At 45.2% G+C, this 22906-nt stretch overlaps 1 protein-coding gene across 4 annotated transcripts in view; it reads left to right on the plus strand.

Annotated features, from left to right (window-relative positions):
* Nucleotides 1-22906, plus strand: part of LOC147707339 (ribonuclease H1-like) — a 687926-nt gene that overhangs the window by 372779 nt on the left and 292241 nt on the right. For all 4 annotated transcript variants that reach the window (XM_086926384.1, XM_086926382.1, XM_086926385.1 and 1 more), the window contains one exon: nt 12317-12401. In XM_086926384.1, coding sequence (XP_086782510.1) covers nt 12317-12401 — 85 coding nt within the window. The remainder of the gene's footprint in view (nt 1-12316; nt 12402-22906) is intronic.

Genomic DNA, 22906 nt, shown 5'->3' on the forward strand with positions numbered 1-22906 from the left:
AGGACTGATTTTCAAACCAGCCTGTTCTGCCCGAAGCTGCGCACCTGCGGGGGCTGCGCCATGAATATTACGACCAATGTAATGAACAAGCGCTCTAATCACTCCAACCGCGACATCATGAAGACGCCGCAGGTCACCTGTAGGAGAGTAGGGTCTGCAATCCTATGATCACCCAGATTTTTTGCTTTTGTTTCACTGGTTTACGACTTTCTCTGGCTGTGGGCCTGCCAATCAGACCCACAGCCTGGCTGTTCTCTCTCTAAATTACCTCCTGTACCCTAGGTGCAACTACCAATTGGTACTGGGCCACCTTATCAGACCCTGTAACTCAGGGCATAGGTGTACCCAGGGCTGCCAGGGGCTGCAGCATGTATTATGCCACCCCTGGCTGGCCTCCTAAATTTGACACAACTGGCTGCATGACAGCTGGGGCAAAGTCGTGTAATCACCCTTTGCTGTAGGTGTAGTATACCTATACCTAACCCTAAAATGGACACACAGATTCCTATCAGTCACTCCTATGGCAGGCCTTGACAATCCTGAAGGCAGAGTGCTTGGAATCGTGTGAGATGGTGCTCTGGCATGAGCTGAGCCTGTCTGCAGCTTGCGGAACCAAGTCCTAATAGCTGTTCCATGATATCGCATACCATATACTCTTAAGTGCATTATAATCCTCGCGGTTAAATGCTAACTTTGGTATTGCTTTATCAAAACATGTCGAGTAAGGTGTCATACGAATTGGAATACTAACCCCTCGCCAATTCTGGCGACGGGGTTAGCATTCCACCCTTCTAGAGGGACACGACATGTACGTAACTGTGAACCCCGGTTAAAGTTAACTGAAGCCTCAGCTCCACAAAATGGATGCTGCCACCACAGACACGAGTCTGACCCCCTGCAGCTGGGAGTCCTTCCAGTGAGGGGAGCCTGGACAAAGGGTTTCCTGTCAGGGGCGGTGCTAGCACCGTCCCAGACATGGTTTTGTGTATCCTGGGTAGGCAGGGCTTTACAGGAAGGTGACTGCTGAGTGGCACCCCGGTGCTCACTACGCATAGGCCGGTCTGAACCAGTTCCAGGGGCACACCAGCCCCTGGCCTGGGGAAGTCCGGCATGGCTGAGGGGTGTAACCACCCCCCACCTAGTCCCACCCATAGGCAGGACCTAGTCACCGGGTCAGCCCCTTTTTTTAGTATAAAGATAGGAGCGGGCCCCCTGTTCAAATTAGATCATCTTTGGAATCAAGATACCACTTTCTTCGAAAGGACTTCACGATTTCTTCTTCAAGATTCTCCCTTGTGGCTAAGGAGTAGTCACCCTGCATCAAGCGGGCACCATCCTAAAGAACACTGCGGTCTGCTGCAAGTCCTTCATCACGAATCCGACGACCCAGCTCGACGAGACCCGGCTTCCCTGGCACCTCTGACCTCTACTCACCTCTACAGCCCAGCTGAGAACCGTGAGTGCGACGAGACCTCGAGGGACCGACGATCGCCAAGACTGCACGACATCTTTACTGCAAGCCCACTGTGTCCTCCACTGGTGAGTGCTTTGGGGTCCGAGAAGCCCCAACCCTGCGCAGCTCCAGCACCCAAGATCAGCCTCCCTGCATCTCCACGATCGGCGTGGGGCCCTTCTGCTGTTTGCTGTGCACCGCGTTGTTTGGCTACTAGCCGGCTGGCTTGTGGCCTTCTGAACGACGCCCAACGACTTCACGACTGCTGGTCTGGTTGCTCCAGGCTGGCCCTTGCTTCCTTCTTCAAGAGAGGCACCCCGGACCCTCCTGGTCCACTCCAGACGCCATTTTAGGTCCACCGCGTGGGCTTGAATTTGCCAAGGCTTTGTTGCCCAATCCTGGGTCCAGCGACGCCGACAGCTTCTATCTTCGTGGGACAGCTCGATCCTCCATCCTGGTCGCCGACAACGCCTCCTGGTCCGTGAGATCTTCGAGTCAAGCGTCACCCACTCACCTTGTCGAGGTGGCTACCATCCGGTGCCCTCCTGGTGCCCACTGACTACTGGCTAGTAGTCTCGAACTTGGTCCCCTCTGCTTTCAGGTGTCATCTATCTTCAAGATCCAGGCTTGGATCCGACTGAACTTTCTTCACTGGTCACCGGCCAGCATCTTTTCTTCCGGCTCCTGGTCCGTCTACGAGGATTCCCGACGTCTCTTCAGACCTATGCAGCTGCAGCCCCTGGGCTAGGTAACTTCGGCATTTCGGTGCCCCAGCATAGCCTCACTATCCAAGGGTCAGAATCTACTTTCGTTTTCTCCCTACCAGGTCGGGTTCACCCGAGAACACTAACTTTCTAATTCCTAGCTACCATAGACTTTTGTCCGCATCTCGCGTGAGAGTGCACACACTGCACCCGAGTCCCCTAGGCCTCCTAGAAGTAATCTAACGATTCCCTAGTCAAGTCCTAGCGATTCCAAAAGCTATTAGTACTGTACTTACCTGCTAGGAATTTCGCATTCCACTTTCAGAGTATATGGTTTTCCGTGCCCCTCGGGCATTTGTATATACTGTGCTAACTTAAGTATTTTTGTAAGAGTTTTGGTTTGTGCTTAGTACCCTGTCCTCATAAAGAGTACAGGGCTGTTGTGATCTTTAAATAAATAACTGTTATTTTCATAACACTTGTGTGGTGTCCTTTCACTTGGTATTCAAGGGGTATATGTGTGGTAAACAGCTGGCTTAACACGCCCTCTCGAGTCTTTAGCCTTAGACTGCTCGTATCCACGCTACTAGGATAGCTGGTCTATAAGGTTGACTTACAACACATTACAAGTGGCGCGATTAGGATGAGGAGTAAATCCACCCAAAGCGGGCCAATTTGTGCCCGGAATGGACAAAGGACCTAACCTCGGAGCCGTTAAAGAATGGGGTAGGGCGCCACCAAACCAAACTCCGTGCTGCCAAGCGTCGATAGGTACTTCCAGTGCCCTGTACGGAGCATAAGCCGCCGGTACATCCGAGGCAGTGTATGAATGGAAGACACCCGAATTAGCGTCCACTGCCGGAAATGTCACCCAGGAATAAAACAATTCGTACGGGTACGCATGTTCCGCACTCACCACTAGAACCACAGCCAAGCCTTCCGCAGGTACATTATATGCCCGCAAGTGGTCGCGAACCGCGACGCGGCTATGCTGCGCTATGTCCACGGCCATGTTAGCACAGGAAGTGAAAAGAGACAAAGAGCAGTTTGTAGCACAACTGGGTAGTAATTCAAAGAAACCGTTTTTAGAAGAATTCAAGCTTGAAAAGACCTATATAAAAAATAGGTAGGTTTTTCCGACACCACCGTTTACCGGAAACGGGAATGAAGGTGTCAAGGTATGAATGATATACTACTCGAGTGTCATGTTTAAGGCCAACAACGTACGGGCGCCATGTAGCAGGGTTTCCGTTCTCTCACAGAACTGTGCATAGAGATCTAGAACCTCAGTGAGTTAGGATGATCCAAAACTCATCTCAGTATCAGAAATCCCCTTACCTAGCTAGCTACAGTGTCTCATGGCTCATTATGGAATGATCCATGTCTTAGACAAACCAGAACATGAACTTTAGAATACCTCCGGAATCGTGGAACACATGAACACTCTTTCGTTATATAATCATTTCAAACCAAAACTGAGAGTCAAAGAACACAAGTGCAAGTTTGAAATATTTATTATTCAATGCAAAGTTCTCAAACGCAGTATCTTGTATAATACCAAAATGCAGATTATAAAAATCAGTCAGCAGCATAGTCACTAATCCATAGTAAGCAAAAGGTGCTAGCATGTTATAATGCAAAATCTATAGAAATCTATATCACCTATATTTCGCGCACCCTATCTAGCATATTATTTTATATCTAAGAAGGTCTCATTTGGGCTTTAGCAGGGCGGCCCCATACCTCTCAATGTCAGTAGGAGCAGATCACATCAACAGCTACCCGCTCTCTTCATGCGCAGCACCAAGTGTCTACGTTCATTCCGTGTAACTCTATCTTAAACCCGCGTAGAGCCCAAAATGTTGGCATCAACATTATTTGTGTTATGTCTAATGTGGTGCGAGGATCAGGCCTCCCAGCAACCTTGTGTTAGGTTAATCTTAGAGTGTGCAGCTCTCAGTGTGCAGACAGTTGTACCAAGCAAAGCTGATAGCATAGAAATAACATATTATTCTCAAATAAACCACCTCACCGCTTCTAGGGTGAAAGCGACAACAACAAGTATGTGTCGTGCGCAAAACTGAAGCCGAAGGAAAAAAGGGTGTTTAAACATGTAATGCACTCATGCTAACTTAACGCAATATATGTAACGAAGTATCCATATGACAAGCAGAAGACGACTCCACGAGGTGACCGGTCGAAGTGAAAACCAAGGTGTTGTTCCAGCTTCAGGTCTTCATCACGGTCGGAGTCTTTGGATGAGTCTATGAAAAAAACATAAGAAATCTAAGCGGGAAACAACCCCTTCCTCTTATTCTTGTACACAAGAGTGTGTCAGGAGCTCATTGTGATTCCTGGTCTCTCTCTCCATCGGAACAGATTCTGAGTCTGGTCCCAACGGACCTGAGTTCCCAAATCCATTGTTGACTTTGATGCCTAGCCCTTACCACCACTTGGTAGGGCACAGGCTATGTAATTTATTTTTAGCGCAGACCCTGAAAATAATAACTATGATTAGGCGGGCAGTTAAGTTCAATAATATGAGCAATACTATTGGTATTAAGAGCTGTTAGGCTCTACAGGACACACAATACTGACATAGTGTCTCCTATGGGTCTGCTTATACGAGTTTATAATAGCGAAAATACCTAACTGAGAAACTAGGATCTGCTCGATCCACAGCCAAAAGGACCAAAATAGACAGTCCGTGAGAATCTGGCAGCAAAAATAAAAAATATTAAAATGAAATACCTGGAACTTGTAAAGACAACCTACACAGTTGGGGGACCATAGCCAGCAGGTAACCCATGACTCTTCTGCCCAACTCTAAAATGTAATTATATTCTGTACAGCCAAGTTTTTAGATCCTTTCTGAAATATAAATGCAGTAATATTTACGCAGTGTAATAGGGAAGGTATTCCATAATTTTTGTCCACCGCCACTGAAAAAGCACTCCCACATGAACAGGCTTGCGGGAATTTGGGAACTAATAGAAAAGAGACATCCAGTTATCAGAGTGTCCTTCTCTGGATATAGATATTACATTTCTTCCTTAATTATAATGGACCAGAACTGTGTATGCTCAATGAAAAATTTATAAAGGCTTAAAAGTAATCATTTTAGCAACAGGAAGCCAGTATAGCACGTGCTGTGCCGAATAAGAAAAAGTATGCCAGGGCTGGCCAGAGCATAGCTTGGCTGCTATGTTTGAATGTGTTGGAACATTATTTGTGCAGCCTGGGTGGGCTCCCACTGAGCCTCTGTTGCCATTTAAGGAGGCGCTTACTGACATTCTTCTGGGCTCCTGGGCCAAGTCTTGTTCTGGGCCACACCTCAATAGACAGGTTGCTTGTTGCCTGTGCCCATTGTCTGGTGATAGGGAATTTGGTGCTCCACATCCTATTGTGGAGAAACCGGTGATACAAAATTCCACTAGTAGGGTCAACTGTAATGCTTTTTCTACTACTCCTGACCGCGAGTCCTAAGGAATAAAGATATTTGGTAAAATAATTTTCTTCTCCAGGAGCCTTGATCTCAGATTGGTCAATGCCATTGGCTCCTTTTCCACTATTCCCATGCCTTTGTGATACAATGGTTCAAATTTTACCAGCTGTGACTTTCTTTCATGCGTGCTATCCAGGACAACCACAATGTCCCAAAATATGAGCGGGCTCAGGACTGGACATCACTGATTACATAGGATGTGCCGTGGGCACCAGAGTGGCTCTCCGACGTCACACCTGGATGAGGTCCACAGGCTACTACGAAGCATCCAGGCATCTTTAATGGACATGCCTTAAACGTTTTACCTTTTTTTGGGTAAAGCAGACTCAGCTCTGTAGCGTTTTGAAGAGAGTAGGGCCACGTCACGTTCCTTGGAACTTTCTGCTTCCACCAGCAATTTCAAACTCTTCCTGGTTATGTTAGAAGTTTCCTGTCCGTCTATGCCAAACCCCTTCTCCAGCACATCCGGCTCTTCAGTTCTCTGTTGGCCGAGGTCATGGTTCCCAGATACCACAAGGATAGCAGGGACAGAATGGGGGGAGACTTTAACAGTTTAATTGTGCATCTAGACCGGTCTCACCCCCCACTATGAGATTCCCTGACAGCACGTGCATAGCAGGCATTCAGCAACTGGGGACATTGATGGGGACTGTTCAGAATCCTTCATACTAGGGACAGGAATTATTCTTACTTTTCGGCGGTACATGAGCTCCACGCGAGATTAGATGCTTTCCTTTGCAATGCAGACATACAAAGTCTAGTACACACTGCAGAATATTTATCGCTGACAATTTCAGATCATAACCCACCGATATTAAGTCTTAAGTGGGCGTGCTCTAGACCAGCGTTACCTACCTGGAGACTCCACCCAGACGTCCTTTAAGATCAGGTGTTTCGAGGCAGAAAAGCACAATACCTCACAGATAATGGCGGGATGGCTTCTTCCCTACAGACAGAGTGGGACACCTTTTAGGTGATACTGCGAGGCCAATGTATAGCAGAAACCACAGGGGTCAGGGGTACAAACATCAGGGAGGTTGATGAGGCAGAAAAGACTCTGAGGGTTAGAGCGCTGATGCCCAGGACACCAAGAACTCCAGCAGACAGTTCATGAGATTAAAGAGGAGGTAGCGAAACAGGCAGAGAGGCTCGGGTGCTTTGATTATTAACATTATCTAGAGCGAATGCATGCAGAGAGGGACAAATCACTGGCCATTCTGGCACGGTTGGCAAATCGCAAAGGCAAGGGTTCCCCAATGGTGGAGTTGGATGACGAAGAGTGCATCAGACAATATACATAGGGAAAGAGGAATGATATCTTTGCTAAGTACTCTGCTGGGCTATATAAGAGCTCGGCACAGAATGACGGCCCGAGAATATTTGGAGGGGCTAAGGTTATGGCGCCTAGATCCAGAAGAGACTGAAGAGTTAGGGTTGGACGTTACACTGCTGGAGGTGCGGGCAGCCATCAAACATATGGCATATAATAAGATGTTGCGCACTGACGGATTGCTGGCGGAGTTCTATGCCACATACTTGGAGAACTAGCCCCGAGATAAATCTTGCTATATGCGGTAGCCTGAGAAACAGGGATGTTGCCGGAAAGTACCAGAAAGCCCTTATAGTTCTGGTGCTGAAGACCGGAAAACCTGCCCATTATCACACGGCCTACAGGCTATTATCCATGTTGAACATGGATTACAAGATGTTGGCAACCTAACTTTTACCACACATGCCGACATTGGTTTACCCGGATCAGGCCAGATTTATACCGGGGCAGAACACCGCCATAAACATACGGCGACTCCTAATTGTTATGGATGCAAAGGACTACAGTAGGCCAGAAGCAGCGTTGTTCACTGTATACATTGAGAAGGCCTTCAATAACCTTGAATGGCACTTCTCTATGAAGTAATGGCCGCAATGTTCCTAGGAGGGTTTTTATTGGCATTAGTAAATCTGCTCTACACAAACCTAACGAGTAGGGTGCGTATGGGGAAGACTATTTCCCTGCGACAGGCAGTGGAGCGGAGCACCATCCTGGGGCACCCACTATCCCCTCTGCTGTTTGCCCTTGCTATAGACCACTGGGTTGCCGGGTAAGAAAATGGCAGTACTACAGAGGTTTGATGATTAGAGAGACACGCTACCACATAGCCCTGTATGCAGATGACCTACCGCTGTTCCTCCGAGATACGACAACGGATCTCGAAAAGACACAGTCCATGCTGGAACAATTTGGTAGGATACCCTGCCTCAAGGTCAACAGGCTGAAATCGAAGTTGTTCCCTGTGAAACCTAACAGACCCCCACCAGCCGATCTGGGTGGACTTCATTGGGATCCCAGCTGTTTGACATACCTAAGGGTAAAAGTGTATCATGGTCCCGCTGAGGCAATGTGGGTGGAACAATACGCTCTATTCGATCCTCTATGGACTTCTTGAAGTTTCTGTCGAGGGGCGAGTAGCCATACTGAAGATGGTGGTGCTTCTACGGATACTGTACTTCTTGGAACGCTTCTGGTGTGTATTCCCCGAGCGATATTCAGAGACCTGGATCCGATGAATATATCCTTCATATGGGGAGCGGGCCACAATGCTGCGAGCCACAACAGAGGGTCAGTTTGCTGTTCCGGATTTTGAAGCATATTACATAGCAGCTCAACTTAACTGGATGATCCAGTGGCTAGGTGCTGGGAGGAATCCGGACAGAGTGCAGCACCCATTTGCGCCAACCGCCCGATACTTGCGAAAACATTGATGGCGCAGAGGAGCTCTGCGGGTACCCAACTGAAATCAAGGTGGTGATGCGATGCTGGGTAAGGTATTTGAGACGTGCTTGTAGCCGAGTACTCTACTCTCCTGATCTACCCATAACCCTGCTCCGACATCTCCTACAGGGGACGCTGGACGAGACTAGAGGCGTGGGAGGAGGCGGGAATGAGGGTAATGGGAGATCTCTATTGTGACTCTGAACTGCTCCACTGCGAACAACACAGAATATGACCTGCCAGGAGGTAACTTCCTAATGCACAGCGCTCTCACACTGGCAGTGCGGAAGCACTGGGGTACGGGCAGTACAGTACCCCAAGTGCTTGATGGCTGTCGATATGTCGCACTCTTGGCAGGGAAGATCAAAACGGTTTCCTGCCTCTATAGGGCAAATCGTCAGGATGTACAGAAACGCTTAGAGCGGCTACGGTTGCAGTGGAAGGAGGACTAGGGAAGGCCGGTCCCTGAAACGGACTGGGAGATTATAGTGGGGAGGACTCCAAATGTTTCCAGGAACACGTGGTTCAAAGGAATAAACTATTATGTTCTCCATAGGGCATACCTTATCCTGATGCGAATTAGAAGATATTTTGGAGTAAAAACAGCAACTTGCCCTAGATGTGGGAAAAAGGAACCACATATATACAAATGGTTTGAATTTGCCCTACTCTGCGCACGTACTGGGAGGAGATTCAGCACGTAATAGGAGATATCATTGATAGAGAGATACCACAAATTCCAGGACACTATTTGCGAGGATGGTTTCCGCATACAGCCAAAACAAAAATGCCCGGGAAATTCCAGGACCTGGCCTATGTCCTGGTTAAACGGGAGATCACTAGGAATTGGAAAGCACCAGGCGGACCGGGAGTAGGAGCATGGAAAAAGGAACTTCAAAAATGGGCGGAGGCGGAAGAGAGATTACTGCTTGGAGAAGTGAGACAAGGCATCAGCAAAATAGACAGGGTAAGAGCATGGGAACGACTAATAGGAGAACTGGCAGCCAATGGGCATGAAGAGGAGAGGGCAGAACCATTGCAGCCCATAACTCCTGACTGGGGAGAGGGGGGACAAGGCTAGACAGAATAGAGGACAGCCTGCAAGAGGACATTAACTCTGCTATATGTGTAACCACAGTGACAGAGGACATGAAGAGGCCCATGCCACGCGAACACTGACCGCCTAGACAATTATCCAGAAGCGAGTGCAACTCAAGGGGGGTAGAGGGAAGGGAAGAGTTTCTATTATTTTGTACACAAACTATTTTATTTAAAGGCAGTACTACATGTAAAATACTGAATATGTAAAGTGTGATATACAAATCGTAGTCAATAAAATCTGGTTTGAAAAAAATAAACAAGGGTAGCAGGGACAGCATGCTGCTCAGTTCTCCACCCCTCTAGCAACTACAACTGCAAACCCCAATTAGTGTGTCCTTGCTAGCACAGTCAAGCTGTCAGAGTCTGGATCCTTTTTCCTCCAGCGGCTGAGAGAGGACCAACCTTCCATCTTACACCAAGAATTGCAGACCCTTTTGGGCAAATGAGACATAGAGAGGGTTCAAGACTCTTAAGTCGGAACTGGGTTTTACTCTTGCTACTTCCTTGTGTCAAAGAAGGATGAGGACTTTCTTCCTATTTAGGTTCTTGCTCTCTCAACGCCTTTCTGTGGAATGACAAATTCAAGATTGTCAAGCTAGCCCAGGTCCTGTCTGCCCCAGAAACTGGATGATGACATTGGACCTGCAGTTCACAGTTGGCCTGGAGCATTTTCAGTTTGAAGTGCTTCCTTTTGTCCTCACTAGAGCCCCTTGATGTTCACAAAAGTGATGGTTGTGGTCGCAGCAAACCTTTGGAGGTCAGGGTTATCCTACCTCGACAACTTGCTGCTGAAGGCTACCTCATCCCAGGAAGTTGCCAACCACCTCCAGACGACGATAAACCTCCTAACATTGTTTAGGTTCACCATCAATGTGCCAAGTCACACCTGACTCCTTTGCAGACATTCTTGTTCATTGTACCTATTCGGTCTATGGCAGAGAGTCCAGGAAATTCAGACTTGATCCTAATAGAGTCAGCTACTGACCTGGATATCAGTGCAGATGTCTCTGAGTCTGCTCGGATTGTTGGTCCCCCTGCATCTTCCTGGCCAAGCATACCGGCTGTCACGTGTGGGCTCTGCTGTAGGATCTTAAATCCCAGTGGGTACAGCACTATGATAAGCTGTTTGATTATATTCAGATGTCGGAGAAGACTACAAAAGAGCTGCAATGATGGCTGCTGGACCATGAGTGGGTCAGTGGCATACAGTTCTCCCTACACCATCCAGATTTGGCAGTGCAGATTGATGCATGACGTCTGGGTTGCAGAGGCCATTTGAGAGCGGTGGAGATCAGATGTCTCTGGTCTCCAACTGAGGGCCGATTCCAAATCAGGTTGTTGGAGTTGAGGGTAATTTGCAGGGTGTTGAAGACCTTTCTGCCCTCTATCAAAGGTAGGCTGGCGCAGGTGCTCATGGACATCACTACCTCCGTGTGGTATTTCAACAGAGAGGATGGAGTGGGTCCTTGGGCCCTGTGAGTCAGGTCATGTGAGTTGTTATGCTTCTGGAATCAGCTGAACCACCAGGGATTTTTTTCTGTTGGTGAACCGGCTAGCTGGATCGTTGAATGCCAGGGTGGAACAGCTCAGCCGCTGATGCTTAGTGAATCACAAATCCTACATGCCCATACCAGCTACCTGCAATTCACAGTGAGCCAGGATAATTTTCAGTTTCCTGTGCTCCCCTTTGCCATCACCAGTACCCTTTGGGTTTTCACTGAAGTGATGGCGATTGTCGCACCACATCTACAGTGGTTGAGGTTACCGGTCTTTCCCTACCTTGATTACTGGCTGTTGTAGTCTGACTAGCCACAGAATGTTGTTAACAAGCTCCAGATAATGGCTAACCTAATATTGTTAAGAGTTCACTATAACAAGGTGAAGCCACACCTGAATTTGCAGATGCTACTTTTCATCCAAGTCTTTCAACTGAGCCATTCTGGACTCTGGTATGGTTTCCTGCCTTTCCCCTCAAACGGAGAGGCAGGAAAATCAGGCTATAATTCGGATGTTTCAGCCGGTCTACTGGATCTCTGTGTGGATGTCACTGAATCTGCTGGGATTCCTGGCTTCCTACACCATGATAGTGCCCCATGCCAGATGGCTCATGCAGGACCTTGGGAGGTACTGCTTTTGCATCTGCTCACAAGATGGGGAATCTGTGGTTAGAAGTATCCATCAAGAAAAGAAGTTACTTACCTTCCGTAGCAAACGTTCTGGTTGATTCTCTAACTGCAGATTACTCTCTGACACACTCTCCTCCCTGTTCTGTGCATTGTTTACTTTAACACCAAAAAAAGACCCAATCTAGAGATCTGCACAGTGGCCATACCAATTTGCTGATGGGCTCTGTGCCTCAGGGCTCCGGCAGCCTAGAAAGCAATGGATGTCCGTGCACATGGAGGCCGCTTATAGCCAGCTCCTCTGTGACTTCCAAAGTGGAACAATATCGCACAGAGCCACACAATTCGACGAGTGGCATGCAGGAGAACTGCTCTGAAACTTTTTGGATCCTATATGGCGCCTGTGGATTATTTACAAGGTAAGGAATCTACAGCTAGCTATGGTATCCACCAAAAATATCATTACTGAAAGTAAGTAACTTGTTATTTTGCAACAGCACACTTACCTTGACCTTGTCATTTATTTGTTGTGTAACCATTTTCCCATTTTGTGATATTGTTACTTTGTGTATAACACTTTATTTTTATAATGAATAAAAGGCACCTCACCCAGAATTTATGTAATTTGTCTTACTGCTTTCCATTATTTATTCTTTATAGGCTGCTTGCAGAGCAATAGAACAGGCAAAGAGCCAAAACATCAGCAAACTTGTCCTGTACACGGATAGTAAATTCACCATTAATGGTGAGTTCATTTATACAATCCAAATCTTTGATGCTATATATGAAAAGTATTGCCTCTAAATATTGTACATTTCATGTACTTTAAGGAATGGTAATGACTGGCAGTTCATGTGGGTAAACATTTAAGCATAAAATCCATAACTGTAGTTTTTATATTTGTGCGTAAAGTTGTTTTATTTTCACTGATGAGACGTTTTGTGAATAATAATCATAATTCCATCATTCAATACTCCCCTTTGGGTGTTTTTTTGCTAAGTCAATATTGTATGATCTGTGTGCTAAAGCCTAAAGCTGCAGCCTCTCCTGCCCCTGGAGGAACTGGAACAGCTTTTTAGGTCTGATGCTAGCTAAGACTGTTTGACTTTATTAACTCCTTGCATGCTGATGAGGAGCTCAGCTCGTCGTGCAGCGCGGTGGCCGTGTGCTGGTGACGAGCTCAGCTCCTCATGGCCTCCGCGGAACGCCCACGCGGGGATAATTACCCCGCTGTGCTGGGCGTTCCATTGAGCGGGCGTGGCCATGACAGGCTCAGCTCGTCATCAGCACACGGCCACCGTGCTGCATGATGAGCCGAGCTAGTCATCAGCACCGCGGCGCCGCGCGGGCCCCCCTCCCCACCGCACCGTGGGGGAATTAACCCCGCAGCAATGGGGTTAAAACCATATGTATAATATGCTTTCTTGTAGGTGTTTTGGTCAGACCTATTAGTCCATTGGTCTGTTGTGCCATTCACATTTTCAGGTCTCTGCTAGTCAGCACTTGCGCTGTCTCGTAGAGACATGTTGCGTCTACTTTGTGGGCTTCAGCCCGCCCATTAGCTTCCTACTTGCTGGGTCCATTGTTGCTCTGATATTTTTTTCTCCCCATTTGTCCATGGCATGCATGCATCATGCCTCTTCCTGTGATAAGCCCTCCCCGAGAGCATGGACCTATTACTATTATCCTTCCTTAGCTGCCATTTTAGCAACCCTATTGAAACAACTTTTTCCCTTAATTTGGAGCATTTGAGAGAGGCGCTCGTGGTTTGCCTGGCTCCGAGGTATACAGGGCTGTAAATCTTGTTATCTTGTCACATTTGTTGTGCATTCAAACACCGAGATCTAGTGTCAAACGCTGTTTCATCTGCGGACTGCTCTCCTATACAATTTCTACTTCCTGTGTTCTGCTCCTGGCTCTCTCACCCCTTTCACCGTTACCTGAGCCCGCAGTGCTTGTGCACCTCACAAAGCGCATGACAACTGAAGACCGAGATCAAATGTTAGATGCTATCTCATCTGCTAACTTTTCTCATATACCCGGACACTAAACAAAGCATGGCACGAGGCTGCAAAAAAAAAAAAAGGAACAAAACTCATGCGGCTCTCCCCATCGTAGCGGGAGAGTGAGCCGTTCCTACCATATTCACTGCTTTCTCAGGAATTTGCCCTGTAATTCCTTGCGGAGCCTTGCTGTTTGAACATTTGTGGCCCATATTTCTGCTTGTGGTGGTCCCAGGACGAGGGGACTACCACATTTCAAGTCAGCATAACACAGCATTTCCTTTAAATGTACTTTTGGAGTCCTCACCCTAAGTTTGGGGGGACTCCAAAATTATCACATCCCTTGGATTTCAATTTCTTTTCAAACTTTCCCACGGCTGTAGCTTTTGCTCTAAAGCCGGGAGTGTTTAGGCCTTTAGAGGCTATGTGTATGGTAAGATTTAATTAGTCCTGGAAGGCATGAAAATGCACAAATGTAATGTTAATGTTGTTGTGCTCCCCTGGGGCTGACTATATGGTTGCATGCAATGCTTTTTTAATGTGATGCCATCTAGGGCTGCTTTTAGCATTGCAACTTTGATATCAAACCCATGAAAGAATACACAAACTCAAGGTTTATTCCTGATGCATGCTTTATGGCGTAACCGTAATGATTGTGAATGTTTAATTGAGTATCACAATAGCACTTCCTGTTACGGAAAGCTGTGGAGAGCTGTTTGTTGGACCTCGGTGCTCGGAACTCGGTCCGTGGTGTTCGGTGTTGAAATTGTGGCAGAGCCAGGGTGTAGATGACGGTTTAAGCATCCCAGAGCGACACGAAGGTCCTAACACTAGGACTAGGTACGGCTTGCAGAGGCCCCACGAGGTGCCCCCGCCGCACCCGCTTTCCTCTCCTCGCTTTGGACAACTTTTTTGCGGCTCCACCTTCCAACTTCACATTCCAGCGGCCCATGAGCGGAGCGGAGACAGGTTGCAGCTGGCACACGCAGCCGGTTTAGTCGGCCAGCTGGAGGGAAGCAGGTGAAAGGACATCTGTGGCAAGTGGGTGAGGGGTCGGCTTGTTGCAGTGCTGTAGCTTTTCTCCTTTTCAAGGAGAAAAGTGCAGGAGCACTGCACAAGGAGAGTGAAAGGGGGCTTGTGGGCTAGTGGTGCAAGCGGAGACTGCTTGTTGCCCTCCCCTCATTATCTGCCCCTTGCTCTCTTTGTCTGCGCAGTTGGCAGTACCTATGAAGAAGCTGACTAGTATCAGTCTCAACGGAAACAGGAGATAGGGTAGCTCTAATTGAACTCTAGTTGGACTAATTGAATTAAACTAAAAGGAACTACAAGGAAAAAGGAAAACAAGGATACACGTAGAACACGCTTTGACCAGGCGAAGGGAAAGTTTCCGGAATCTCTGGCATTGACCGGTTTTCCAGCACTACTCGTTGCATCCTGACACCGATCCTGATTCGGTGTTTTTCGAGTTGACGGATGGCTGGCTGGTTGGTTGCAGTGAGCGAGTGAGAGAGGACGAGGAGGACTCTTCGCTGCTCACCGTTGTTTTTTCTGCCGTTCCTCTGCTCTTCAAGTAAGGCTTATACTGGATCTATACAGCTTGTCTTTTTCCTGTGGCGAACCAGGGGCCTGAAGAGACGCCCAGTACGGGTGAACGTTGTTTGCTGTTGGCCCTCTTCTGTGGTTTGTTGCCCCATTTGAAGCGGGGGTGTTCTCATTGTCGTATTATAAAAAAAAATAAAGTAAGAGGGGAGTGGCTACTGGAAGAATATACTGTAGTTTCTATAAAGACTTCTGTGGCATTAGGTATTGGCAACTACTAGAGGTTCCGTGGTAACTAATTAAGGGCAGGAGACAGCAACTAACACATAAGATACTGCATTTTAATTTGTGGACGGTTCCTCTTCATATACAGTTCACTGCTTTTACATCTTGACATTAAAAGGACTGTAACTAGCCTACAACAAATATATAAGAAAAAGTGTACAACAAATATAATTGAGACTGGTTCCCTATGCAGATTTATTTCTTGAGCAGGCCTTAAATAAAAATGACGGCAAGAAAACTTAGGTTGGGACGATTGCTTGTGGGTTGGATCTGTGCAAAAACTAAATCAAATCCCTTACGTAACAAGGTTATTTCAGGCATGCTGTCGAAAGGAAAAAGTCAATTATTTGGTCTATAGAAAAGGGGAAAGGAAAAATCTTCAAGTTGAAACAAATACCTCGACCATTTGAAATGGGGGGGAATAATGTGATCAGGAGTTATGATATAATAGTTAATACTGTCACTGGTATGGTTGAGGCCATTGAGTCACATACTATTGATAGTAAGCATGGAGGAGAGCCCCTAGAATGCCAGAGGCATCCAGTTCGGTGCCCTGAGGCCCTGATTGGCTCTCCAATCCTACTGTTATCTGTAGGATTTACCTTACCATCTCCCAAGATGGCAGATGGAATTCCACACAGAACATCACATGTAAACATAGAAGAGCCCATTGGTCCTTACTTAATTGAGGCCCAAAATAAAGATTTTACTCTCCCCGATTTGGATTTAGAGTTTTGCAGGAGGTATATTTCTCATGATACTGGCAAGATCACGGATCTAGCAAATACCCCAGCAATATCAGTTCCTGTAGGACTGAAATTATACAGTGGTACCCCCTCTAATAAATCTAATTATTCACTTCTGCAATCACAGGATGTAATAGTCTCAGATTAATTAATATCCTTTACATTTACTATCCTCTACCCTAAAGCTGCTCGAAAAATTTGTAGGAGGTTCTGTATGTTGGAAACTCAAATATTAAAGGTATTGTTAAAAAGTAATCAGGCGAGGGAGACTAGTCCAAGTGTACATACTGAACAAGTAGAAGCGAAAGTAAAGGAGGAAGAAGTTCTAGAGAATATGCTTGATGGACTAGTAGGCAATCAATTTGTACTGCTCACGATGGCAATCCCTAAAATGATAAGATAATGGAAAAAGTTGTGATATTAGAGAAGACCTCTGAACTTATACCTGAACCCATACAAGTTGTCTCTGATTCAGCTCAAAAAGTAAAAAGCTTGGGGGGCTCACCCAGAAGGATAGATCGGGAAGCATTTCCTATTTTTAAAACCCAGTTAAATGGTGAGAAAGACTATGTTTTGGAAAAAATGGGAGAAAAGAATAGAGGGAAAAAGATGAAATCAATACGAAGATTCTCAAAAAAGAAGCAAAGGAGAATTTGTTTTGAAGAAAACATTGAGGTTTTAGTTAGTACTAACATCCTCTTAACCCCTGCAAAATACATCCCAATATATGAAGTTGGAAAATGAAATTGATTTTGTGAACAATCAGAATAAAGAATTAATAACCGAGCCGATAGTAGCCTAGGAGGCCTCCTTCTCGAACATTCTGTACTCCACAGGAGATTGTGTTAATACCGTAGTAGAGGGGCCTCCATTACCTATAACAGTGGAGCAGTCAGGGCAGTTAGCCATTTCCATCATTACTTAACCCACTGGCTATCCCCTTCCCTGACACCGTAAAAATGAGAGGTAAATCCGAAATAACTGGTGCTGAACATTTCTGGGAAAATATGGACACACTACGTTTAGATTTTATTCCTCTGTTTTATGCAGATTTAATATTAAATAGGACTTCATTACTTAAATGTCTTTCGGAGATCGAAAGTTTGGAACTTATACAATGTAGTGATATAACCCTAGTCTCCATCTTAAATACAGAAGTTAGTTATAAGTCGAGGGTAAGGTTTAATTCCAAAATTATTGCATATCTTATATTACAATGGTCAGAAGGCCTTCAAAGCAGGGGGATTGATGTTATTCCATTCTTTGAGATACCCCGAAATAGAGCCCTCGACAATCGGTCTCTGTCAATTCAATCACATTCAGACAGTATTTTCTTTGCATGAAACTGAGGAACTAAAAAATGTTATTAATAAAAATGTTAGAGAAGTGAAACTTGGAGAATGCCCCCTCCATTCTTTTAAATGGAACTCTAAAGAAGAGAGTCCAAAATTGAATTGGTTACCTAGTGTACTATTGAGCAGTAAACCTCTACAAGAGCCATCCTTCTAGCGATTAACTAAAAATTATATCCTGGAAGCTGCAGGAATAAAGAATAGTAGGGAGAAGTTACTACATTTAAGTACGTTCGATGCAAACGTAATCTGTCTTCAGGAGACCTGGTGCACAGAGGAACTGATATGTAGGGATTATCTCACTTTAGATTGTAAAGCAACCCCATCCAGGAGGGGACATGCAAAGGGAGGGGTGGCTTACCTTCTGTCTAATAAGGTAAAAAGGAATTATGATTACTATAAATATCCTAGTAATCTTTTTCTGGCAGTAAGGTTGTGCAATCTTAATAGTAACGTAAAAAGTCCACCACTAATGTTAATAAATGTCTATATTCCGCCAGATGCCTCTTTTGATCTCTTAAAGGCTGTCTTTTCCTTCATTAATAAAAGCTAATGATGTAGAACTTCCCCCTCATATAGTTCAGGTAGGAGATCTGAATTGTAAATTCTCTAACTCTACTTTGGATAGATTCTGAAATAAAAAAAAAAGAAGAATCCATGCAGATTCCACAAGCTCGCTTTCCACAAAATATAAGAACTAATCAGAGAGGGAAATGTTTGCTGATGAATTAATGAAGGTTGATGGCATTATAGTAAATGGAGGATTTCCAGCTGACACACCAGCAACTTTTACTTGTAAAACCTATAGTGGAGAATCTATTTTAGACTATGTGGTTGTGGGAAGTTCCTCCTTTTTCTTATTAAAAGACCTAAAGGTTTTAATTCTTTCTGTAGTGACCATAAATTGCTAACTCTTTCTATAAATTTAAATTTGTTTTTGCATGATTCATGGGCATTAGATGGTGAATCTGTTAGTTTTTCTAAGAAAACAGGGAGATGTCATTGGGATGACAAGGCCATCTTAGGCCTTGATTGTATCTTAGAGATCACCTTAGAGAAATTGCCTAGTTGGACTGGAACACAAATTGCAAGTTTTAATACATTCATAAATTAAGCGATAGAAATTGCGAAGAAGATAAACCAAAGAAAAAGCATTAAAGTACTCTTCCGGAGTGGGACCTACCTGGACGCGCTCTATCGGAAGGGTAGACGTAGATTGCCCCGCTGCCTCAGACAGCTGCAGTGGTGGGAGCCTGGAGGAAGGCGTAAAAATGGCTAGGTTGGGAAGCGAAACTCGCGGCTCAGACTCCGCTATGGGTCGGGGACTATCTTCCCGAAGTGACTAAACTGAAGGGCCTCGGCAGGTGGAGACTGATAGGTATTGACGTGCTCGGAGACCTCTGGAAAAGAGTAGATGTGCTAGAGTTCGCTGCTTTGCAGGAGGAATTCCAGATGGGAGGAGGGGAGTTCCTACACTATCCGCAAGTCCGGCATGCGGTCCTGCAGCATCTCCAGAGGGGGGGATCAGCTACCAGAATATGCCCCACTAGAAGACAGATTGCTGCTGGACCTGATGATAGATAAGGCCATCTCACTCACATACAAGAAGCTCATTAATAACATCCCTGATCCCCTGGAACTGATCCGAGAAAAATGGGAGTCTGATGTAGGGCTGTTGGAGGAGGATGACTGGCAGGAGGCGCTACAGAGCCCTAGGGAAGTAGCAATCCGGGCACGGTTTAGATTGGTCCAACTGCGCATCCTGCACCACTCTTAAACTCCCCGCACAACGCAATATCGTATTGGTTATGCTGACTCTAGGTTCTGTCTGCGAGGTTGTGGGGAGGAGGGCTCCTTTTTCCACATCCTTTGGGACTGCGCCAGGATCCGGGCATACTGGTCTAACCTGGCTGCCATAATGTCTTAGGTGATTGGGGTGGAGGTCCCGATGGAGGCCAAATGGCATATCTTAGGAGTTACGAATGACATCACCTGGCCGAAATAGGATAAGATCTGGCTGGCGCTGGCAAGCATGGTCGCCAAGAGAAACATAGCCCGCCTGTGGGGTAGCGATCTCCTACCGACTGTGGAAGAATGGGAACATGACCTGGATTGGTGCCAAAGGACGGAAAGAGTGGTTTATAAGAGCAGGGGGTGTCCTAGGAAATGGGAAGAGATATGGGGGGCGTGGAGGAGGTATAGAGGGGGAGTGATGGACACCCAGGCTGCCTCATTACAACCCTGAGGCTTTTTTATGACTTCTGAACTGTCTCTGTTGAATCATGATGTTCATATTGATTGGTATGCATTTGTCTGCTATATGCATGTCCACCTACCATTACGTGCAATGTATAATGCCATTTTCATGAGAGCCTATATTCTGAATAACTCTTCCGACTCCTCCTGCCATTAAATCTTGAAATAAATAAAATAGTTGGGGAACATTACTTAAATTACTCCTTGGAAAGATATTATAGAATATCACTATCACTATTCAAAAGGAGAAGGACCCGGGTAAAGGTTAAGTTAAGAAAAGAGAGGGAAGAAAACCTTCGGATTACACTGAGAGAAGCAGCCTTTAAAGGCCAGGTAAAAATCTTATGGTCTTATCAGGGAGGGATGTGGAGCTAGATCTCGATCACTTCCTGTGGCCATTTAAGAACGTAAATGGGTTAGCTTTATTCAGGATTTATATGCAGATAATGCAATGGCAATTAAGTACATTGCACCGAAGGAAGATCCCTCTTTGTATGGATCGCCTTTTGAAAAAGAAATAGAAATGGCGATCAGGGGGATGCGTTCCTCAGCTGCAATGGGCTGGATGAATTACCAATCACAGTTCTAAAACAAAATGGTATACTGTGGGGTAAAATTCTTTACCCAGTGTTCAAGTATTGCTATGAAAACAACATGGTTCCCCCCTCTTGGAAGGGGAGGTATAATAATCCCTCTGTACAAGTAAGGAGATCGAGACCTTCCTCACAACTATCGTCAAATTGCCCTCCTTGAGGTAGTGGGTAAAGTTTTTGCTAAATGCCTCTTGACTCAAATTAATGACTGGCTGGATGCGGTTAAAATGTTACAGTTGGAGCAAACCGGGTTTAGGACAAAACATGGAACAATTGATAACCTAACTGTGCTACAGGTGATAAATGAAAAATTTTAAAATCAGAGGAGGAAGGGTGTATATAGCCTTTATGGATTTCTCTGCAGCATTCTACAAAGTAGATTGTCTCCTGCTGTGGAGAAAACTTTTAGGTTTGGGTACGCCGGTCACCCTCTTGTAGTTAGTTTGTGCTCTCCATACGGATACTTGGTGCAAAGTCCTAATGGGAGGGGAAAGAGGTCTCTCACAAGCCATCCCTACTGCAAATGCCCTAAAACAAGGATGTTTATTGGCTCCCCTACTTTTCTCCCTATATATTTTTGATCTTCCTCACATTTTGGCCCAAAGTGAGGGCATTGCCCCGTTATTGGGGGGATAACCGATTGTGTGTCTACTTTAGGCAGACAACATAATATTGGATCTAACACCTAGGGGATTAAATAGTAGTCTGCAGGCACTTCATGAATTTGCAAAATCGTGTGTATGCGCAGAAGGAAAAAGTTGCAGAACAGGAATTTTGTATGGTCTGTGGGTGGCCAAAAATTGGAACTTGTAAAATCTTACACTTTTTTGGAAAAATAGTGTGTAGCAACCTAAGTGACAAAGCCCATATAGAAAATGACATTTGTAAAGCTACTACGCAGGGGAAAAGCTTGGGCTCCCTTTACAAATCTACTGGAAAAAGACATTGTACACTTTTATCGGAGGTGTTTCATGCAAAAATCCCTGCTTCGCTCTTGTATGGTATTGAATTGCTCACTGTAGAGAAATGGGGTTTCTTAAATACAACAGAAGGCCGAATTTTAAGGAGCATAGCCTCAGTTAACTTTGTTTGTCCTGTGGCTGCCCTCAGGTTATAATTTGGTTTAAGAAGTAGTTGGGTACCGTGTCTTGCGGTAATAGTGCGCTGGGTTGTAAGCCTGGTAAAGGGTGATCCTGGTACATTAAGATTTATAATTCAGAAAGAAATATTAGAACATTTAATAGAACAGTCTTTAAGTTTTAGAAATGTAAGACTGCGGTTGATTTGCTGCAATTGGATGAGTCTCTACACCCTATTGTCATATCAATTAAGGGCCACTTTGAAACAGGCCACTAGGGAATTAAGTTTCACAAGGGATAGGAAAGCTTGCATTTTAAAGAGACATCTCCACCCAGCCATTGACTCATGTATGATAAATAAAATACAGGCCTATATTTCCTGGAACCTGCCTCATGGAGTGCAACGCTTTTGGCTATTATTGAGGCAGGGTATTAAATACTGTACTGTCTAAATGGTATGGTTCTTCCCCGATCTGTAATTTGTGTAATAATATCATTCAGGATGTTAATCGTTTATTTATTTGCCCCGGTTTATTATTGTCGGCGTACATGGATGAGACCAATTTGTTTACAATTATCCATTCTCTCTGCCTCTGCGCTAATTGATTTTATTTATGAGCCACCAAATGAAATGTTCCGTCATAGGATTTTCAACTTTTTAAAGTGTTGCGTAAATTTGTATCAAGGCTCATAACATGAAGGAAGCAATTGTTAACTTTGGTTTTTAACCCGTCGTTATACAACACTAAGGGCATAAATGATATTTTAGTTCTTTTTTTATTGTAGAAAATATTATAATGTTTATATTTAGAGATTTTTACTGTCGGCTCTCACTTAGGGTTGTAGAAATTATGTTGGATAAAAATTCATATATGTTGTTGGTCTTTCAGTTAATGTGGATCTCTATGGATTTCCGAGATTATAAATAAAATGAACTTGAACTGGAGTATCACGATAGTGACAATGATTTCTGCAAAAGTAATGTGTTTAGTACAAAATAAATGATTGAAATCACTTGGGATATTTGGGGGACCCCTCTAGGGGGTCACTAGTGATTACCCAATGTCATCTATGGTATGTTTTATCTGCTAATGTACATATTTTTTAAATTACTTCATAGTATTAAGTAAGTGTGTGTGTAATAAATGTAGTTCTCCTTTTTCTGAAGAAAAAGTACTGACTGAACAATCAGTTATTGGGTGTTATTATTACATGCCAGTGAGTGGTGATTACTAGCCCACATCACCTCTCTTGAGTAGGCCTTCGAATGCTCCGCTTAGCTACCCTATGTGAGTCAAGTGCTACAGTGGTGGTTTGGTTCCCAGTGAGGACAATTGTGAACAAATCTTTAGACAAGCCTGACTGCTCTGCGCCACGCTACCAGTGGGTGAGCACAG

The sequence above is a fragment of the Lissotriton vulgaris genome, chromosome 6 (assembly GCF_964263255.1).
Source record: "Lissotriton vulgaris chromosome 6, aLisVul1.2, whole genome shotgun sequence".
Classification (NCBI taxonomy): Eukaryota; Metazoa; Chordata; class Amphibia; order Caudata; family Salamandridae; genus Lissotriton; species Lissotriton vulgaris.